This window comes from Oncorhynchus mykiss, chromosome 13 (genome assembly GCF_013265735.2).
Source record: "Oncorhynchus mykiss isolate Arlee chromosome 13, USDA_OmykA_1.1, whole genome shotgun sequence".
Lineage (NCBI taxonomy): Eukaryota > Metazoa > Chordata > Actinopteri > Salmoniformes > Salmonidae > Oncorhynchus > Oncorhynchus mykiss.
In genome coordinates this window covers 3,274,394-3,296,805 of record NC_048577.1, presented here as the reverse complement: position 1 = coordinate 3,296,805, position 22,412 = coordinate 3,274,394, and the positions used below count along the sequence as shown (strand labels likewise).

Genomic DNA, 22,412 nt, shown 5'->3' with positions numbered 1-22,412 from the left:
AACACATTTAGAGAACACATTTAGACAACACATTTAGAGAGAACACATTTAGAGAACACATTTAGACAACACATTTAGAGAGAACACACAGACAACACATTTAGAGAGAACACACAGACAACACATTTAGAGAGAACACATTTAGACAACACATTTAGAGAGAACACATTTAGACAACACATTTAGACAACACATTTAGAGAGAACACACAGACAACACATTTAGAGAGAACACACAGACAACACATTTAGAGAGAACACATTTAGACAACACATTTAGAGAGAACACATTTAGACAACACATTTAGACAACACATTTAGAGAACACATTTAGAGAACACATTTAGACAACACATTTAGACAACACATTTAGAGAACACATTTAGACAACAGATTTAGAGAGAACACATTTAGAGAACACATTTAGACAACACATTTAGAGAGAACAGATTTAGACAACACAATTAGAGAGAACACACAGACAACACATTTAGAGAGAACACATTTAGAGAACACATTTAGACAACACATTTAGAGAGAACACACAGACAACACATTTAGAGAGAACACACAGACAACACATTTAGAGAGAACACATTTAGACAACACATTTAGAGAGAACACATTTAGACAACACATTTAGACAACACATTTAGAGAACACATTTAGAGAACACATTTAGACAACACATTTAGAGAACACATTTAGACAACACATTTAGACAACACATTTAGAGAACACATTTAGACAACACATTTAGAGAGAACACATTTAGAGAGAACACATTTAGAGAACACATTTAGACAACACACTTAGAGAGAACAGATTTAGACAACACAATTAGAGAGAACACACAGACAACACATTTAGAGAGAACACATTTAGAGAACACATTTAGACAACACATTTAGAGAGAACACACAGACAACACATTTAGAGAGAACACACAGACAACATATTTAGAGAGAACACATTTAGAGAGAACACATTTAGAGAGAACACATTTAGAGAACACATTTAGACAACACATTTAGAGAGAACACATTTAGAGAACACATTTAGACAACACATTTAGAGAGAACACACAGACAACACATTTAGATAGAACACACAGACAACACATCTAGAGAGAACACATTTAGACAACACATTTAGAGAGAACACATTTAGACAACACATTTAGACAACACATTTAGACAACACATTTAGACAACACATTTAGAGAGAACACACAGACAACACATTTAGAGAGAACACACAGACAACACATTTAGAGAGAACACATTTAGAGAGAACACATTTAGAGAGAACACATTTAGAGAACACATTTAGACAACACATTTAGAGAGAACACATTTAGAGAACACATTTAGACAACACATTTAGAGAGAACACACAGACAACACATTTAGATAGAACACACAGACAACACATTTAGAGAGAACACATTTAGACAACACATTTAGAGAGAACACATTTAGACAACACATTTAGACAACACATTTAGAGAGAACACACAGACAACACATTTAGAGAGAACACACAGACAACACATTTAGAGAGAACACATTTAGACAACACATTTAGAGAGAACACATTTAGACAACACATTTAGACAACACATTTAGAGAACACATTTAGAGAACACATTTAGACAACACATTTAGAGAACACATTTAGACAACAGATTTAGAGAGAACACATTTAGAGAACACATTTAGACAACACATTTAGAGAGAACAGATTTAGACAACACAATTAGAGAGAACACACAGACAACACATTTAGAGAGAACACATTTAGAGAACACATTTAGACAACACATTTAGAGAGAACACACAGACAACACATTTAGAGAGAACACACAGACAACACATTTAGAGAGAACACATTTAGACAACACATTTAGAGAGAACACATTTAGACAACACATTTAGACAACACAATTAGAGACAACACAATTAGACAACACAATTAGACAACACAATTAGAGAGAACAGATTTAGACAACACAATTAGAGAGAACACACAGACAACACATTTAGAGAGAACACATTTAGAGAACACATTTAGACAACACATTTAGAGAGAACACACAGACAACACATTTAGAGAGAACACACAGACAACACATTTAGAGAGAACACATTTAGACAACACATTTAGACAACACAATTAGAGACAACACAATTAGACAACACAATTAGACAACACAATTAGAGAACACATTTAGAGAGAACACATTTAGACAACACATTTAGAGAGAACACATTTAGAGAACACGTTTAGAGAGAACACATATAGAGAGAACACAATTAGACAACACATTTAGAGAGAACACATTTAGACAACACATTTAGACAAAACATTTAAACAACACATTTAGAGAGAACACACAGACAACACATTTAGAGAGAACACACAGACAACACATTTAGAGAGAACACATTTAGAGAGAACACATTTAGAGAGAACACATTTAGAGAACACATTTAGACAACACATTTAGAGAGAACACATTTAGAGAACACATTTAGACAACACATTTAGAGAGAACACACAGACAACACATTTAGAGAGAACACACAGACAACACATTTAGAGAGAACACATTTAGACAACACATTTAGAGAGAACACATTTAGACAACACATTTAGACAACACATTTAGAGAGAACACACAGACAACACATTTAGAGAGAACACACAGACAACACATTTAGAGAGAACACATTTAGACAACACATTTAGAGAGAACACATTTAGACAACACATTTAGACAACACATTTAGAGAACACATTTAGAGAACACATTTAGACAACACATTTAGACAACACATTTAGAGAACACATTTAGACAACAGATTTAGAGAGAACACATTTAGAGAACACATTTAGACAACACATTTAGAGAGAACAGATTTAGACAACACAATTAGAGAGAACACACAGACAACACATTTAGAGAGAACACATTTAGAGAACACATTTAGACAACACATTTAGAGAGAACACACAGACAACACATTTAGAGAGAACACACAGACAACACATTTAGAGAGAACACATTTAGACAACACATTTAGAGAGAACACATTTAGACAACACATTTAGACAACACATTTAGAGAACACATTTAGAGAACACATTTAGACAACACATTTAGAGAACACATTTAGACAACACATTTAGACAACACATTTAGAGAACACATTTAGACAACACATTTAGAGAGAACACATTTAGAGAGAACACATTTAGAGAACACATTTAGACAACACACTTAGAGAGAACAGATTTAGACAACACAATTAGAGAGAACACACAGACAACACATTTAGAGAGAACACATTTAGAGAACACATTTAGACAACACATTTAGAGAGAACACACAGACAACACATTTAGAGAGAACACACAGACAACACATTTAGAGAGAACACATTTAGAGAGAACACATTTAGAGAGAACACATTTAGAGAACACATTTAGACAACACATTTAGAGAGAACACATTTAGAGAACACATTTAGACAACACATTTAGAGAGAACACACAGACAACACATTTAGATAGAACACACAGACAACACATTTAGAGAGAACACATTTAGACAACACATTTAGAGAGAACACATTTAGACAACACATTTAGACAACACATTTAGACAACACATTTAGACAACACATTTAGAGAGAACACACAGACAACACATTTAGAGAGAACACACAGACAACACATTTAGAGAGAACACATTTAGAGAGAACACATTTAGAGAGAACACATTTAGAGAACACATTTAGACAACACATTTAGAGAGAACACATTTAGAGAACACATTTAGACAACACATTTAGAGAGAACACACAGACAACACATTTAGATAGAACACACAGACAACACATTTAGAGAGAACACATTTAGACAACACATTTAGAGAGAACACATTTAGACAACACATTTAGACAACACATTTAGAGAGAACACACAGACAACACATTTAGAGAGAACACACAGACAACACATTTAGAGAGAACACATTTAGACAACACATTTAGAGAGAACACATTTAGACAACACATTTAGACAACACATTTAGAGAACACATTTAGAGAACACATTTAGACAACACATTTAGAGAACACATTTAGACAACAGATTTAGAGAGAACACATTTAGAGAACACATTTAGACAACACATTTAGAGAGAACAGATTTAGACAACACAATTAGAGAGAACACACAGACAACACATTTAGAGAGAACACATTTAGAGAACACATTTAGACAACACATTTAGAGAGAACACACAGACAACACATTTAGAGAGAACACACAGACAACACATTTAGAGAGAACACATTTAGACAACACATTTAGAGAGAACACATTTAGACAACACATGTAGACAACACATTTAGAGAACACATTTAGAGAACACATTTAGAGAACACATTTAGACAACACATTTAGAGAACACATTTTGACAACACATTTAGACAACACATTTAGAGAACACATTTAGACAACACATTTAGAGAGAACACATTTAGAGAGAACACATTTAGAGAACACATTTAGACAACACATTTAGAGAGAACACACAGACAACACATTTAGAGAGAACACACAGACAACACATTTAGAGAGAACACATTTAGACAACACATTTAGAGAGAACACATTTAGACAACACATTTAGACAACACATTTAGAGAACACATTTAGAGAACACATTTAGACAACACATTTAGACAACACATTTAGAGAACACATTTAGACAACACATTTAGAGAGAACACATTTAGAGAACACATTTAGACAACACATTTAGAGAGAACAGATTTAGACAACACAATTAGAGAGAACACACAGACAACACATTTAGAGAGAACACATTTAGACAACACATTTAGAGAGAACACATTTAGACAACACATTTAGACAACACATTTAGAGAACACATTTAGAGAACACATTTAGAGAACACATTTAGACAACACATTTTGACAACACATTTAGACAACACATTTAGAGAACACATTTAGACAACACATTTAGAGAGAACACATTTAGAGAGAACACATTTAGAGAACACATTTAGACAACACATTTAGAGAGAACACACAGACAACACATTTAGAGAGAACACACAGACAACACATTTAGAGAGAACACATTTAGACAACACATTTAGAGAGAACACATTTAGACAACACATTTAGACAACACATTTAGAGAACACATTTAGAGAACACATTTAGACAACACATTTAGACAACACATTTAGAGAACACATTTAGAGAACACATTTAGACAACACATTTAGAGAGAACACATTTAGAGAACACAGTCAGAGAAAAGTCCCTGCTGGTGTTTCAGTGCCAGTCTATTGAAGATCCCATAGTAACTCTCCAGATAACACTTTTGTGTTATTTACACAGCAGTTTGACTGACAATGGCTGTGTCTGAAATGGCCCCCTCTTCCCTACAAGGCATTACTTTGGAACAGGGCCTATAGAAAAAGTAATGCGCCCTCAGGCTCAGCACTCTATTGGTCAGTACCAGTGTCATTTGATTTGATTTGATACCTGCTGAGGCTCAGTTCCTATTGGTCAGTAACTGATGAGGCTCAGTTCCTATTGGTCAGTACCGGCTGTGGCTCAGTTCCTATCGGTCAGCACCTGATGAGGCTCAGTTCTTATTGGTTAGTACCAGCTGTGGCTCAGTTCCTATTGGTCAGTACCGGCTGTGGCTCAGTTCCTTTTGGTCAGTAAATGATGAGGCTCAGTTCTTATTGGTCAGTACCCGCTGAGGCTCAGTTCCTACTGGTCAGTTCCTACCTGCTGAGGTTCAGTTCCTATTGGTCAGTACCTGATGAGGCTCAATTCTTATTGGTTAATACCAGCTGTGGCTCAGTTCCTATTGGTCAGTACCTGCTGAGGCTCAGTTCCTATTGGTCAGTACCTGCTGAGGCTCAGTTCCTATTGGTCAGTACCTGCTGTGTTGTTCCTGGAGAGAAAGACCTCTATGAAGGTAGTATAGACTGATATCTGTCTGGACTGGTCCATGGCTGAGTGGTGGCTGCTCAGGATCTGAACGCTGAGGGAAAAGACAAAGGGGTTAGAGGTTATCATCGCTGCAAAGCAAACCTCTTGGACACAAGTCAATCCTCTCCACAGTGAAGAGTTGTTGATGCAGCAGACCAGGATTTGGAGATGTCTTTTTAAAGTGCAGACCATCTGGTTTAAATCTGAGGTATATTTGGATCTGTATCGGGTGAACCGTTTAGAAATTACAACATCTTTTGTACATAGTCCCTCCCTTTTAAGGGACCAAAAGAATTGGGACAAATTCACCTATATGTGTATTAAAGTAGTAAATATTTGGTCCCATATTCCGAGTACCAGATGATCACATAAAGCTTATGACTCTACAATCTTGTTGGATACATTTGCTGTTTGTTTTGGTTGTTTCAGCTAATGTCGTGCCCAATAGAAATCAGTGGTAAATAGTGTGTTGTGTCACTTTAGAGTCTCTTTTATTGTAAATAAGAATATAATATGTTTATAAACACTTCTACATTCATGTGGATGTGACCATGATGATGGATAGTCCTGAAAAAATGTGTGAATAGTGATGAGAGAGAAAGTTACAGACACACAAATATCACCCCCTCCCCCCAAAATGCTAACCTCCCTTGTTATTATAATGGTGAGCGGTTAGCATGTCTTGGAGGTATGATTTAAAATGCTAACCTCCCTTGTTATTATAATGGTGAGAGGTTAGCATGTCTTGGAGGTATGATTTAAAATGCTAACCTCCCTTGTTATTATAATGGTGAGAGGTTAGCGTGTCTTGGAGGTATGATTTAAAATGCTAACCTCCCTTGTTATTATAATGGTGAGAGGTTAGCATGTCTTGGAGGTATGATTTAAAATGCTAACCTCCCTTGTTATTATAATGGTGAGCGGTTAGCATGTCTTGGAGGTATGATTTAAAACGCTAACCTCCCTTGTTATTATAATGGTGAGAGGTTAGCATGTCTTGGAGGTATGATTTAAAATGCTAAATTCCCTTGTTATTATAATGGTGAGAGGTTAGCATGTATTGGAGTCAGATTAACTCTTGGATAACATTTTTATGTCTCTGCGTGCAGTTTGAAGCAAGTTGCTAACTATCGCTAGCGCAATTGCTAACTAGTGTTAGCATAATGACTGGAACTTTCCATAAACTTCCATTCCTGGCGCTAACGCTAGTTAGCCTCGCGAAACTATCGCTAACTTCCTTCATACTGTATGCAGAGACATAAAAAGGGTATCCACGATATAATCTGACTCTGGGGATGTAGATAAAGGGCCTTTCATCACCTGGTAGGTGATATTGTAACATGGTCTGGTAGGTGATATTGTAACATGGTCTGGTAGGTGATATTATAACGTGGTCTGGTAGGTGATGTTATAACATGGTCTGGTAGGTGATATTATAACATGGTCTGGTAGGTGGTGTTATAACATGGTCTGGTAGGTGATATTATAACATGGTCTGGTAGGTGATATTATAACATGGTCTGGTAGGTGATATTATAACATGGTCTGGTAGGTGATATTATAACATGGTCTGGTAGGTGATATTATAACATGGTCTGGTAGGTGGTGTTATAACATGGTCTGGTAGGTGATATTATAACATGGTCTGGTAGGTGATGTTATAACATGGCCTGGTAGGTGATGTTATAACATGGTCTGGTAGGTGATATTATAACATGGTCTGGTAGGTGATATTATAACATGGTGATATTATAACATGGCCTGGTAGGTGATGTTATAACATGGTCTGGTAGGTGATATTATATTATATATAGTAACGTTAATACGTACGTGGTCTGGTAGGTGGAGCAGCTGAAGTTCTTGGTGCCGAGGCAGGACAGGAAGTCAGTGGAGACGGCAGGTAGGAAGGGACGCAGTCTGGTGTTGAACCAGAGGTTGATGATTTTCTGATCTCTGAGACTAGCCAGGCTGAAGCTGTCCAGCCTTACCTCTCTTATAGCATCCAGGGCCTGGGACACTGCTGGAGAGCTGGGGTCTAGTGTCTGGAGAACATGGTTTTAAAAATAAACAACGATTTCATTATCAGGGAAATGACTGAATGTCGGCGTTCACAATCATGTTTGGGACCCTGGCAGATCTACTGGTAGTATGAAAATAATGTCTCCTTTTCTTTGTAGGAAAATACAACCAAAGAAAAGCCAGATCAATAGAGGAGACCTACATACAGTAATAATTAGTCAGTAGGTTTATATGTACAGTTTAAGTGTGATATGACTAGATAAAGAGTTTTATCTCACGGTGTTGGAGAAGAGATCCAGGGCTGAGTTCAGGACCACCGAGACCTTAGAGAAGAACAGTTTCCAGATCTGTGCTGAGTGGCTGGTGTTACCAGACAGCTTACACTTCAACAGGCTCACCAAGTTTTCCGATGTCAACATAGACAGCTGGAGGGTAAAGAAGGGACAGAAAGAGAAAAAACATGTACAAAATCATATAATATATGTAATATATAATAATAATATATATAATAACAATATATAATAATAACACATGAGATTTATATATCTAATAATATCTAATAATAATATCTACTAATATCTAATAATAATATAAAATAATATATAATAATAATAATATATAATAATAATACATGAGATTTATATATATATAATGATATATAATAATAATATATAATATATAATAATAATATATAATAATAATACATGAGATTTATATATATATAATGATATATAATAATAATATATAATATATAATAATAATATATAATAATAATACATGAGATTTATATATATATAATAATATCTAATAATAATATATAATATATAATAATAATATATAATATATAATAATAATATATAATATATAATAATAATATATATATAATAATATATAATAATAATATATAATATATAATAATAATATATAATATATAATAATAATATATCATAATAATAAAACATGAGATTTAGATATCTAATAATATATAATAATATATAATAATAATATATAATAATAATAATACATGAGATTTAGATATCTAATAATATATAATAATATATAATAATAATAATACATGAGATTTAGATATCTAATAATATATAATAATATATAATAATAATAATACATCGCTTTTCAAGGACCCAGAGACGCTTCACAGTAGAGAGCAAAGAAACAAGAAAACAAACAAAAAGTCAGACCAAATCAAAAAACAAGAACATCTGGGTCACTTCTGTGGTTGTTCAACTAGAAAAAAAATAATAATAATTTTAACAGAAATGTGACAGTTGTGAAGAATTCTTCGTACCGAGCCACAAGCGTAAACATCGACGCCGAAATCACAGAGGACTGCGCTGATCTGCCCGTTGTCAAGGCGACCCTGTAGAGCAGTGCTGAAGGAATCAACAACAGATATTCAGATGGTTGTTGGAAATGTGATGGAAAGAGGAGATGTGATGGAAAGAGGAGATGTGATGGAAAGAGGAGATGTGATGGAAAGAGGAGATGTGAAAAGCAGCATTAGAAAAGCCTTGAGACCATGTCACCAATTAACACAAATTAACAGATGTTGTTTTTTTTGTGTTTAAACTTTTAAAAACAAAAACACAAAACAAACAGAAGCGAACAGAAATGATCTTTGAATAACTCACCTGTTGACACCAGCACAAACTTTTGTCTCTGTAAACAATACGTAACGAACAATTAGTTATTTCTGAATAATAATCAATGGAATGCAAGGAATTATTGATCACTATGAAATCAATTGAATAATATAATAATCAATGTTTGGTGAATTAATATATATATATCACACAATATCTCGTACCATTAACTGGGGTGACATTGCACTGAGGGAAAGATGAGATATAATGAGTTCCAATCTGCTTTGCAGTGTCCAGATAAATCACACAGTCACATCAGCCTGTAAGACAGAACTCAAAACAGATACTCACCTCTCCACTGTATACAATGCAACCTGTGAGGGGGAAATACAACGTGTAAGATGTCAGGCAGTAAAGGTGATTCTTCATAACATGTTTAACATGAATACTCTGGAACCAATACGGTGCTCCCTAAGGGTCCTGTTCAAAAGTATTGCACGACACAGGAAATAGACTCAGCCAATTGAATCCAGTGTTGTTGATTAAAACCCGTCTCTCACCTGATGGGACGGTCTGTAGTAAAGCCGTCTTGCTGGAGGTGAGGGCGGACTCTATCTCCATGGTAACAGTGGGTACGGCCTGGTCCAGTCTGGCGAAACTAAATAAACAACAACAACAACAACAACAGGAGAGTTTTTAAGTTCTATTTTTACATGGGTATATCCCAAATGGCACCCTATTCCCTACATATGTCACGTTCTGACCTTAGTTCTTTTGTTATGTCTTTGTTTTAGGTTGGTCAGGGCGTGAGTTGGGGTGGGTTGTCTATGTTCGTTTTTCTATGTTGTGTTTTGTGTTTTGGTCTGGTATGATTCTCAATCAGAGGCAGGTGTCGTTAGTTGTCTCTGATGGAGAATCATACTTCGGTGGCCTTTTCCCACCTGTGTTTGGCCTGGTATGATTCTCAATCAGAGGCAGGTGTCGTTAGTTGTCTCTGATTGAGAATCATACTTAGGTCTTCCCCCCCTCTCCTCCCCTCTCCTCTCTTCCCTCTCCTCCCCTCTCCTCTCCCCTCTCCTCTCCTCTCCTCCCCTCTCCTCTCTCCCCTCCCCTCTCCTCTCCTCCCCTCTCATCTCCCCCTCCTCTCAGACAGGGCTACTTGCTGCTGGTAACAGGACAGGAGACTGCCGGGCTGTGTGTGTACGACAGACTGGAAACACCTGTGTTTGGTGGGTGATTGTGGCCTGTTTTGTTGTTTGTGTCACCATTCAGGACTGTTTCGGGTTTCGTTTTTCATTCACTTTGTTATTTTTTGTATTGAGTCGTGTTCAGTCTTTATTAAAGTGGACATGGACACTTACCACGCTGTGTATTGGTCCGATCCCTGCTACTCCTCTTCCTCAGAGGAGGAGGAAGAAACCCGTTACAACATACTGCATTACTTTAGACCAGAGCCCTATTGACCCTGGTCAAAAGTAGTGCACTATGTAGGGAATAGGGAGCCAAAAAGTAGTGCACTATGTAGGGAATAGGGAGCCAAAAAGTAGTGCACTATGTAGGGAATAGGGTGCCATTCTGGTCAAAACTAGTGCACTATGTAGGGAATAGGGTGCCATTCTGGTCAAAAGTAGTGCACTATGTAGGGAATAGGGTGCCATTCTGGTCAAAAGTAGTGCACTATGTAGGGAATAGGGTGCCATTCTGGTCAAAAGTAGTACACTATGTAGGGAATAGGGTGCCATTCTGGTCAAAAGTAGTGCACTATGTAGGGAATAGGGTGCCATTCTGGTCAAAAGTAGTGCACTATGTAAGGAATAGGGAGCCAAAAAGTAGTGCACTATGTAGGGAATAGGGAGCCAAAAAGTAGTGCACTATGTAGGGAATAGGGTGCCATTCTGGTCAAAACTAGTGCACTATGTAGGGAATAGGGTGTCATTTCTGACACAAAATTGGTCATTCATGGGATGTCCTCATGGGATGTCCTCACGTGGAAGAGATGCAGTTGTCATTAGAAACATCTATGGTAGGAAGTCCAATCAAAAACGCATCTTTTGACCAATGGGTAAAATAATTGTGGAGATACGCCTTTAACAAAAACAATGGTCAAAAACAATGGTCAAAACCTCATGTGCAGTTGAAGTAGGAAGTTTACATACATTTAGGTTGGAGTCATTAAATCTCGTTTTTCAACCCCTCCACAAATGTCCTGTTAAAAAACTTTAGTTTTGGCAAGTCGGTTAGGACATCTACTTTGTGCATGACACAAGTCATTTTTCCAACAATTGTTTACAGACGGATTATTTAACTTATAATTCACTGTATCACCATTACAGTGGGTCAATATAAAACAATATTGAGGTAAGATAGAAATCGACCTTTCAGCAGGACAACAACCTAAAACACAAAGCCAAATCTACACTGGAGTTCCTTACCAAGAAGACGGTAAATGTTCCCTTGAGGCCGAGCTCCAGTGTTTTATTATTAAATCTGCTTGAAAATCCAAGGCAACACCTGAAAATGGTTGTCTAGCAACAAACAACTTGAATTTTTTTTTTTTAAGAATAATGGGCAAATGTTGCCCAATCCAGGTGTGTAAAGCTCTTAGAGACTTATCGGCTCAGAGGGGTTGAATACTTATCTAATCAAGATACTGTATATCAGTGTTTTATTTTATTTTTCATCATTTTTGGGGGGGACAAATGTTGGAATTTTTCATCCACTTCGACATGACAAAGTATTTTGTGCAGATCGTTGACAGAAAAAAAAGAAATCTATTTTAAATTCCACTTTGTAACAAAACAAAATGTGGGAAAAGTCAAGGGGTGTGAATCATTTCTGAAGACTCTGCATTAGGTTACAAACCTGTTTGGAAATAATGTTAATTATACGTTAGAGAAAGACCCCACTGGACGATTCAGAATATAAAGAATCATATTTGTTTTGGTAAAATGTATTTCGTAACAAAAGGAAGAGCAATTTTTTATCACCGAAGCACGTTTTCACCCATTCTGAGCAGAGTGGGTGGACACCCTATCTATGGGTACAGTACTACTTACATGATCTTGTAGGAGGCACAAGGGATATTTTCCTAAAGACAGAAAAAGGTTAAGGTTAGTATTTGGTTTGAATCCATGATTATCTGTAAGACTGTATTTTTGTAGACAGGGACAGAAGAGAGATGTACCTGTTTGGTCAGGCTGACAAGTTGTTGCAGGAACTCAGGGAGTCTCCTCTCCTTTGGTGACTCAGTCAGGTAGTCAAACACTGTGTTAATGATGACAGCTTTCCCTGAAAGACCAGGAAGTGGCAACACCACCAGCTCTGCAGTCTGCTTTGGAGAGAGAACCTCCAGGGATGACAACTGGAAGGGAGGAGACGAGAAGGTTGTCAAACCTAATAAACCAAAAATACAATTTCCCTATCAGATGAGTCAAAAACATACATGTTTCTGATATAGAGACTCAGGTTTCTATAAAAAAAATCCATATAGGGCATCAAAACACCCCTTTAACACATTACAAGGACAAATATCTATGCATAATTGTGATGGCGTAGTCGGCAGAAAGCGAGACGTACAGGAGAGAAGTCTGTGTTCAGTTTCAACAGGTCGCTGAGGGACACCAGGACTGAAAACCGCCCCAGGTTCTTCTGCAGCCAGTCCACACTGCTGTTAGAGTTGGACACACAGCCAGAGTCTGGAGGGAAGAGGGTTATTAACATACAGATATAAACATCAAAACACAAGCATTCAATTGGTCGAAACCAAATGTGCAGGTCTACATTGTAGAATGTTTTTATATATCACTAACTATAAACAGGAAGATGAGCATGCAATAAAATGCAAATTAATTACTTAAAAATCATACAATGTGATTTTCTGGATTTTTGTTTTAGATTCCGTCTCTCACAGTTGAAGTGTACCTATGATAAAAATGACAGACCTCTACATGCTTTGTAAGTAGGAAAACCTGCAAAATCGTCAGTTTATCAAATACTTATTCTCCCCACTGTATATGCATATTATACAGCCTTAGACTCAGCTGGCCCCTCCCCAGATTTTGTGTTAAATGCTCTACAACAAAGCTTTCTTAGTGTCCAACTAGCTTTCTCTGCCCTCTACCCTCAACCTTGTTCTGAACACCTCCAAAATAAAGGTAATGTGGTTTGGTTAGAATGCCTCTCTTCCCACAGGTGTGATTACTACCTCTGAGGGTTTAGAGCTTGAGGTAGTCACCTCATACAAGTATTTGGGAGTATGGCTAGACGGTGCACTGTCCTTCTCTCAGCACATATCAAAGCTGCAGGCTAAAGTTAAATCTAGACTTGGTTTCCTCTATTGTAATCACTCCTCTTTCACCCCACCTGCCAAACTAACCCTGATTCAGATGACCATCCTACCCATGCTAGATTACGGAGACATAATTTATAGATCAGCAGGTAAGGGTGCTCTCCAGCGGCTAGATGTTCTTTACCATTCGGCCATCAGATTTACCACCAATGCTCCTTACAGGACACATCACTGGACTCTACACTCCTCTGTAAACTGGTCATCTCTATATACCAGTCGCAAGACACACTGTGTTGTCTCCCTTGTTGTCATGAGTGTTTTGTCCTATATTTATATAGTATTTATTTGTTAATTTTAATCCCAGGCCCCCGTCCCTGCAGGAGGCCTTTTGCCTTTTGGTAGGCCGTCATTGTAAATAAGAATTTGTTCTTAACTGACTCGTTAAATAAAAGTTAAATAAAAAGATAATAAACAACTCATGAAAAAAACATTGTGACAGCTGATCAAAAAACAAACATCCAATCAGCTGATTACCTGATGTGGGTCGAGACAGGAAGGGGACGACCAGCTCCTTCAGAACCAGCTGCTGCTGCTCTAGGTTCATGTGATCAAACTGGGCTCCAAACTCCTTCACCCTGAAAGTTGTAGAAAACATCTCAAGAGTGATCAATGAAAACAGGATGTAACTTAGCTCAATTTCAAATCTCATAGCAGCGGGTTTGAATACTTATGTAAATAAAGTATTTCTGTTTTTGCTTTGTCGTCGTGGGTTATCCTGTGTAGAGTGATGAGGAAGAAGTCGAAATGCTTTTCCGAATGTCACTGACTATCTTAGGAGGATTTATCAATATGGGGACACATCATTATGAGGACCTAATACCTACATTATGAGGACCTAATACCTACATTATGAGGACCTAATATCTACATTATGAGGACCTAATACCTACATTATGAGGACCTAATACCTACATTATGAGGACCTAATATCTACATTATGAGGACCTAATACCTACATTATGAGGACCTAATACCTACATTATGAGGACCTAATACCTACATTATGAGGACCTACTACCTACATTATGAGGACCTAATACCTACATTATGAGGACCTAATACCTACATTATGAGGACCTAATACCTACATTATGAGGACCTAATACCTACATTATGAGGACCTAATACCTACATTATGTGGACCTAATACCTACATTATGAGGACCTAATACCTACATTATGAGGACCTAATACCTACATTATGAGTACATAATTAATACCTACAGTTATGAGGACCTAATACCTATATTATGAGGACCTAATACCTACATTATGAGGACCTAATACCTACAGTTATGAGGACCTACTACCTACATTATGAGGACCTAATACCTACATTATGAGGACCTAATACCTACATTATGAGGACCTAATACCTACATTATGAGGACCTAATACCTACATTATGAGGACCTAATATCTACATTATGAGGACCTAATACCTACATTATGAGGACCTAATACCTACATTATGAGGACCTAATACCTACTTTATGAGGACCTAATATCTACATTATGAGGACCTAATACCTACATTATGAGGACCTAATACCTACATTATGAGGACCTAATACCTACATTATGAGGACCTACTACCTACATTATGAGGACCTAATACCTACATTATGAGGACCTAATACCTACATTATGAGGACCTAATACCTACATTATGAGGACCTAATACCTACATTATGAGGACCTAATACCTACAGTTATGAGGACCTACTACCTACATTATGAGGACCTAATACCTACATTATGAGGACCTAATACCTACATTATGAGGACCTAATACCTACATTATGAGGACCTAATATCTACATTATGAGGACCTAATACCTACATTATCAGTACACAATTAATACCTACAGTTATGAGGACCTAATACCTATATTATGAGGACCTAATACCTACATTATGAGGACCTAATACCTACAGTTATGAGGACCTACTACCTACATTATGAGGACCTAATACCTACATTATGAGGACCTAATACCTACATTATGAGGACCTAATACCTACATTATGAGGTCCTAATACCTACATTATGTGGACCTAATACCTACATTATGAGGACCTAATACCTACATTATGAGGACCTAATACCTACATTATGAGGACCTAATACCTACATTATGAGTACCTAATACCTACATTATGAGGACCTAACACCTACATTATGAGGACCTAATACCTACATTATGAGGTCCTAATACCTACATTATGAGGTCCTAATACCTACATTATGAGGACCTAATACCTACATTATGAGGACCTAATACCTACATTATGAGGTCCTAATACCTACACTATGAGGACCTAATACCTACATTATGAGGACCTAATACCTACATTATGAGGACCTAATACCTACATTCTGAGGACCTAATACCTATGTTACAAGGATCTAACTTTGTGAGGACCCAAGGGCTGCTTTATGACAACCTGACACACTAAGAAAGGACCTAAACCGAAATAGTAACCACTTACACAGCTTGGTAAGAGTCACAGCTGAGGTTCTTGGTGCTGAGGCAGTGCAGAAACCCTCCTGATGCAGATGGCAGAAACACTCTCAGACGCCCAGAGAACAACTTCCTGATGACATCACTGTCTCTCAGCTGATCCTCAGTCAGTCTGTTGACCCTGATCTCTCCAATCACATCCAGCGCCTGGGATACTGCTGGGCCAATCACAGGCTTGGACTGCGGAGGAAGAGATGTGATTGGTGAGAACTTCCAAGATGGAGTCTTTGTATGCTACTTCTATATTAAAAGGCGTTGGTTAACCTTGGAGTTAGCATACTTTATTCTATGGCTAATAGAGATGTAACGATTCACCAATAAGCATTGGTTCCCTGTTCAAATGTTTAAGATACTAAGTGCATCGGTCCGTGGGAGCCCAAACCGATCCAAATGATATATACATCGGTCAGAAAACCGATTGGAAAGTGACAAATCACTGGTTCACTCATGTGTTTATTCATGTTGTTTTATCCTGAAAATACCTCTTATCTGTTGTGACTGAATTGATGCGTCCTCTCCTTCAGTTCAGAAGCCGATCCAACTATCCCTGTTCTAACAGATGCGTCTACACTTTCAGCATTCAGATGCTTGTAAAATGGCTTCTTTTTTTTTTTGTGACCAATCATAGGCTTTACTTTTTTTTTGTGACCAATCATAGGCTTTACTTTTTTTTTGTGACCAATCATAGGCTTTACTGGTTGAGTGACAACAAATGTAATTTTCTGGGTCATTGTGACCAAATCCATTGTAGACAACTGTGTTTTACTTGAGTTGTGTAGCCTACCGGACTGGGGTTTTCAATCATTCAGATTTGATTTAGATTCTTCAGGTTAATAGTGTTGGTTGTTTTGCTTTAAACAAGTCAGTGTATTTGGTTAGATTTTTTTAAACATTTTTTAAAAATGTAACCGTTATTTAACTAGGCAAGTCAATTAAGAACAATTTCTTATTTACAATGACAGCCTACCGGGGAACAGTGGGTTACAAGTCTTGTTCAGTGGCAGAACGACAGATTTTTACCTTGTCAGCTCTGGGATTTGATTCAGCAACCATTCGGTTCCTTGGCCAAATGCTCTACCCACTAGGCTACCTGCCGCCCCAACACTCTAACCACTAGGTTACCTGCCACCCCTACACTCTAACCACTAGGCTACCTGCCGCCCCAACACTCTAACCACTAGGCTACCTGCCACCCCTACACTCTAACCACTAGACTACCTACCTCCCCTACACTCTAACCACTAGGTTACCTGCCGCCCCTACACTCTAACCACTAGGCTACCTGCCACCCCTACACTCTAACCACTAGACTACCTACCTCCCCTACACTCTAACCACTAGGCTACCTGCCACCCCTACACTCTACCCACTAGGCTACCTGCCGCCCCAACACTCTAACCACTAGGTTACCTGCCACCCCTACACTCTAACCACTAGGCTACCTGCCGCCCCAACACTCTAACCACTAGGCTACCTGCCACCCCTACACTCTAACCACTAGGCTACCTGCCACCCCTACACTCTAACCACTAGGTTACCTGCCGCCCCTACACTATAACCACTAGGCTACCTGCCGCCCCTACACTCTAACCACTAGGCTACCCTGCCGCCCCTACACTCTAACCACTAGGCTACCTGCCGCCCCTACACTCTACCCACTAGGCTACCTGCCGCCCCAACACTCTAACCACTAGGCTACCTGCAACCCCTACACTCTACCCACTAGGCTACCTGCCGCCCCAACACTCTAACCACTAGGCTACCTGCCACCCCTACACTCTACCCACTAGGCTACCTGCCGCCCCAACACTCTAACCACTAGGCTACCTGCAACCCCTACACTCTACCCACTAGGCTACCTGCCGCCCCAACACTCTAACCACTAGGCTACCTGCCACCCCTACACTCTACCCACTAGGCTACCTGCCGCACCTACACTCTAACCACTAGGCTACCTGCAACCCCTACACTCTACCCACTAGGCTACCTGCCGCACCTACACTCTAACCACTAGGCTACCTGCAACCCCTACACTCTAACCACTAGGCTACCTGCCGCCCCTACACTCTACCCACTAGGCTACCTGCAACCCCTACACTCTACCCACTAGGCTACCTGCAACCCCTACACTCTAACCACTAGGCTACCTGCCGCCCCTACACTCTACCCACTAGGCTACCTGCAACCCCTACACTCTACCCACTAGGCTACCTGCCGCCCCTACACTCTAACCACTAGGCTACCTGCAACCCCTACACTCTACCCACTAGGCTACCTGCCGCCCCTACACTCTAACCACTAGGCTACCTGCCACCCCTACACTCTAACCACTAGGCTACCTGCCACCCCTACACTCTAACCACTAGGCTACCTGCAACCCCTACACTCTACCCACTAGGCTACCTGCCGCCCCTACACTCTAACCACTAGGCTACCTGCCACCCCTACACTCTACCCACTAGGCTACCTGCCACCCCTACACTCTAACCACTAGGCTACCTGCCACCCCTACACTCTACCCACTAGGCTACCTGCCACCCCTACACTCTACCCACTAGGCTACCTGCCACCCCTACACTCTACCCACTAGGCTACCTGCAACCCCTACACTCTACCCACTAGGCTACCTGCCACCCCTACACTCTACCCACTAGGCTACCTGCCACCCCTACACTCTACCCACTAGGCTACCTGCCACCCCTACACTCTAACCACTAGGCTACCTGCCACCCCTACACTCTACCCACTAGGCTACCTGCCACCCCTACACTCTAACCACTAGGCTACCTGCCACCCCTACACTCTAACCACTAGGCTACCTGCCACCCCTACACTCTACCCACTAGGCTACCTGCCACCCCTACACTCTAACCACTAGGCTACCTGCCACCCCTACACTCTACCCACTAGGCTACCTGCCACCCCTACACTCTACCCACTAGGCTACCTGCCACCCCTACACTCTAACCACTAGGCTACCTGCCACCCCTACACTCTACCCACTAGGCTACCTGCCACCCCTACACTCTAACCACTAGGCTACCTGCCACCCCTACACTCTTACCCACTAGGCTACCTGCCACCCCAAAGTTAATCAGTGGGTGATGTCAGATAAAAAGTTTGGGCCAAAAAGCATAAATTGCCACCATCCCTAATCTGATAGTGGGATGGTAGATGCTCAGTCTGCCCTGTGGTTCTCTCAGGTGTCCACACACACCGTACGGTCACTCAGTCTGCCCTGTGGTAGATGCTCAGTCTGCCCTGTGGCTCTCTCAGGTGTTCACACACACCGTACGGTCACTCAGTCTGCCCTGTGGTTCTCTCAGGTGTTCACACACACCGTACGGTCACTCAGTCTGCCCTGTGGCTCTCTCAGGTGACCACACACACCGTACGGTCACTCAGTCTGCCCTGTGGTTCTCTCAGGTGTCCACACACACTGTACGGTCACTCAGCTTAGAGAAGTCATCCCATCAGCAGCAGATATTCATTTAAAATGGAAAATGAATGTGTTCATGAAAACAAATTGTGCAATTCAATTCGTTCTCTGAACCTATACACCACATCCTTACCGAAACGTTTCCAAATATATTTGGAAACTCTCGGATTAGCCACAATATTTTCAGGAACAGACGTACCTGGTTGGAGAGAAGTACAAGAGCCTGATCCAGAACTGCAGAAGCTTTAGCAAAGAACAGCTTCCAGGTCTCTTTGGAGTCTGTGTTGTTCTCTGATAGTTTACATTTCAGCAGTGTGACCAGGTTCTCAGCTGTGAGGTCTTTCAACTGAAGAAAAGAGAAGTATTTTAGCCACTAATACTTCTTCCATTGCACATTGTTCATTTTTAAGGAGTGCAGCAGGTGCACTCCCACTCCAATCTTATGTTTTTTTTTTGCTTTAATGAAGAGGTAGAACAGTTTTGGAACGACAAGGGAGATAGGGAGGGGGTCAAAGGGCAGTGGGTCAGATGTGACTCCATGCCGACTCTGACAATAACGACACATGGGTGCCGTGGTAACCGCTGGACCAAACAAGTCACTTTCCATTGTACTTCAAAGAAACCACCAGTGAATGTTTATAATGAATCAAAATGTTAAGTTGAGTTTATTTTCTGTGACTCGTAAACACAGAAAGCCAAAGGCTATAAGCACAAAGCCAGTGATAAATAAGTACAAACATGATTGTCTCAAGACAGTTCAACCCAGACCTGTGAGCAGGCGTATTGTTTGATGCTGTAGTCACATAGACGTCCCGTCGAGATCCCAGAGTCCAAGAGCTGTTGTAGAGCCGAGCTATAACACGGGTAAGACAGAAGTATCAGTGTCAAACTCACAACCAACTCTCACAATCAGGATCCGTGTGTTTCAATCATTTGGATGGACTAGGTTTGCAGAATTCTGTGAAGTTTCCCAAATTCCCAACTTTTCAGAAAAACAGTTTGGAAGATTCCAGATAACTTGATTATTTCCTCCTTATTCTTTACATCTTCCAACCAAGAATAAAACATATATATATATATATGAATTTTGGGACAGTTACAAGAATGTTGCAACCCTAGTCTGGTCTGAATAATGTCTTACTGTACCTGTCAACTCCGGCACAGACTCTTGTTGCTGAGAGAGATAAAAATACAAAATAAGGATACAGAACATTTGATATTGGATTAAATGTGCAGTTATGGGATAAAGATTGGGGGTTCAGTATCAAGTTGTTGTCTACTAAACTACATTTACCATTGTGTGATGACACTGGACACTGGAAAAAAAGAGAGACAAAATAATCATTAAGGAAAGTCTCTGAGAAGAGTCTTACTGTTGTCCATTCCTCCTATGTTCAGTTCAGGGTAATATAAGAAGCATAAAGAACAATGTTCTTTCACAATCTGGAAACATTTTTATGATACATGAACTGACTTGCCTGTTGGTTAACTGGTACCAGAGAACAATCTATTCACATGAAAACAAAATACAAAGAGATTAAATTGAGTAAAAAAAATATTATAAAATTATATCTGGAATCTGATTTGAGAAAAAGACAGTGCTCCTGACTCACCCATTGGTGCAGATTCTGTGAGGTCATAAACACTGGCCCATATTATTGGCTCCATCTCTTGAGGCAACGCTGACATGGCTTGGTACAGCCTCACAAAGCTGTGGAAAACAAAAACAATGTCATTTAAAAGATTGGTCTCTTTAATATTTTCACATGAACATAGAGAATATTTATGCAATTAATAGATCCGCATATCATGGATCGCCTAATCAACCTATTGTCTCAAGTTTGACTTACATGGTCTGGTAGACCGTGCAGTTGACTGGAGTCTGGGGAGAGGATAGAAGTTAACATCAACATATTGAAGCAAGACTACAATGTTTTTTTAACTCAAAGACAGCTTTACAAGGTGTTTACTAATAATCGTTGGGGTCATTACCACCACAGACAGCCTGGAAAGGTGGTACAGGAACTCAGGGAGTCTCCTCTCCTTTGGTGACTTAGACAGGAAGTCAAACACTGTGTTGATGATGACATCTTTCCCTGGAAGACCAGGAAGAGGCAACACCACCAGCTCTGCTGTCTGCTTTGGAGAGAGAACCTCCAGGGCTGACAACTGGAAGGAGAGGAGACGGTTATCAATACTTGATAAGGACAAATATCTACGAATAATCATTGTGGCGTAGTCGGCAGAAAACGAGACGTACAGGAGAGAAGTCTGTGTTGAGATTCAACAGGTTCCCGAGGGACACAAGAACTGAGAACGGCCCCAAGTTCTTCTGCAACCAGTCCACACTGCTGTTAGAGTTGGACACACAGCCAGAGTCTGGAGAGAAGGGGGATTATTAACATACAGACATAAACATCAAAACACAAAC

General features: G+C 39.5%; 1 protein-coding gene across 1 annotated transcript in view; it reads right to left on the bottom strand.

Moving 5' to 3' along the window:
- The window catches only part of LOC110489381, a 124,968-nt gene that overhangs the window by 29,113 nt on the left and 73,443 nt on the right, over positions 1–22,412 (bottom strand). Inside the window, exons 65-81 of the mRNA XM_036942553.1 lie at positions 21,276–21,297; positions 21,128–21,155; positions 20,750–20,834; positions 20,181–20,327; positions 16,511–16,722; positions 14,492–14,592; positions 13,246–13,364; positions 12,854–13,030; positions 12,726–12,757; positions 10,230–10,327; positions 10,021–10,043; positions 9,894–9,915; positions 9,718–9,745; positions 9,375–9,459; positions 8,347–8,493; positions 7,880–8,091; positions 5,998–6,101 (exon numbers count right to left, since the gene is read on the bottom strand). Of these exons, the coding sequence (XP_036798448.1) occupies positions 5,998–6,101; positions 7,880–8,091; positions 8,347–8,493; positions 9,375–9,459; positions 9,718–9,745; positions 9,894–9,915; positions 10,021–10,043; positions 10,230–10,327; positions 12,726–12,757; positions 12,854–13,030; positions 13,246–13,364; positions 14,492–14,592; positions 16,511–16,722; positions 20,181–20,327; positions 20,750–20,834; positions 21,128–21,155; positions 21,276–21,297 (1,642 nt within the window). The remainder of the gene's footprint in view (positions 1–5,997; positions 6,102–7,879; positions 8,092–8,346; positions 8,494–9,374; positions 9,460–9,717; positions 9,746–9,893; positions 9,916–10,020; positions 10,044–10,229; positions 10,328–12,725; positions 12,758–12,853; positions 13,031–13,245; positions 13,365–14,491; positions 14,593–16,510; positions 16,723–20,180; positions 20,328–20,749; positions 20,835–21,127; positions 21,156–21,275; positions 21,298–22,412) is intronic.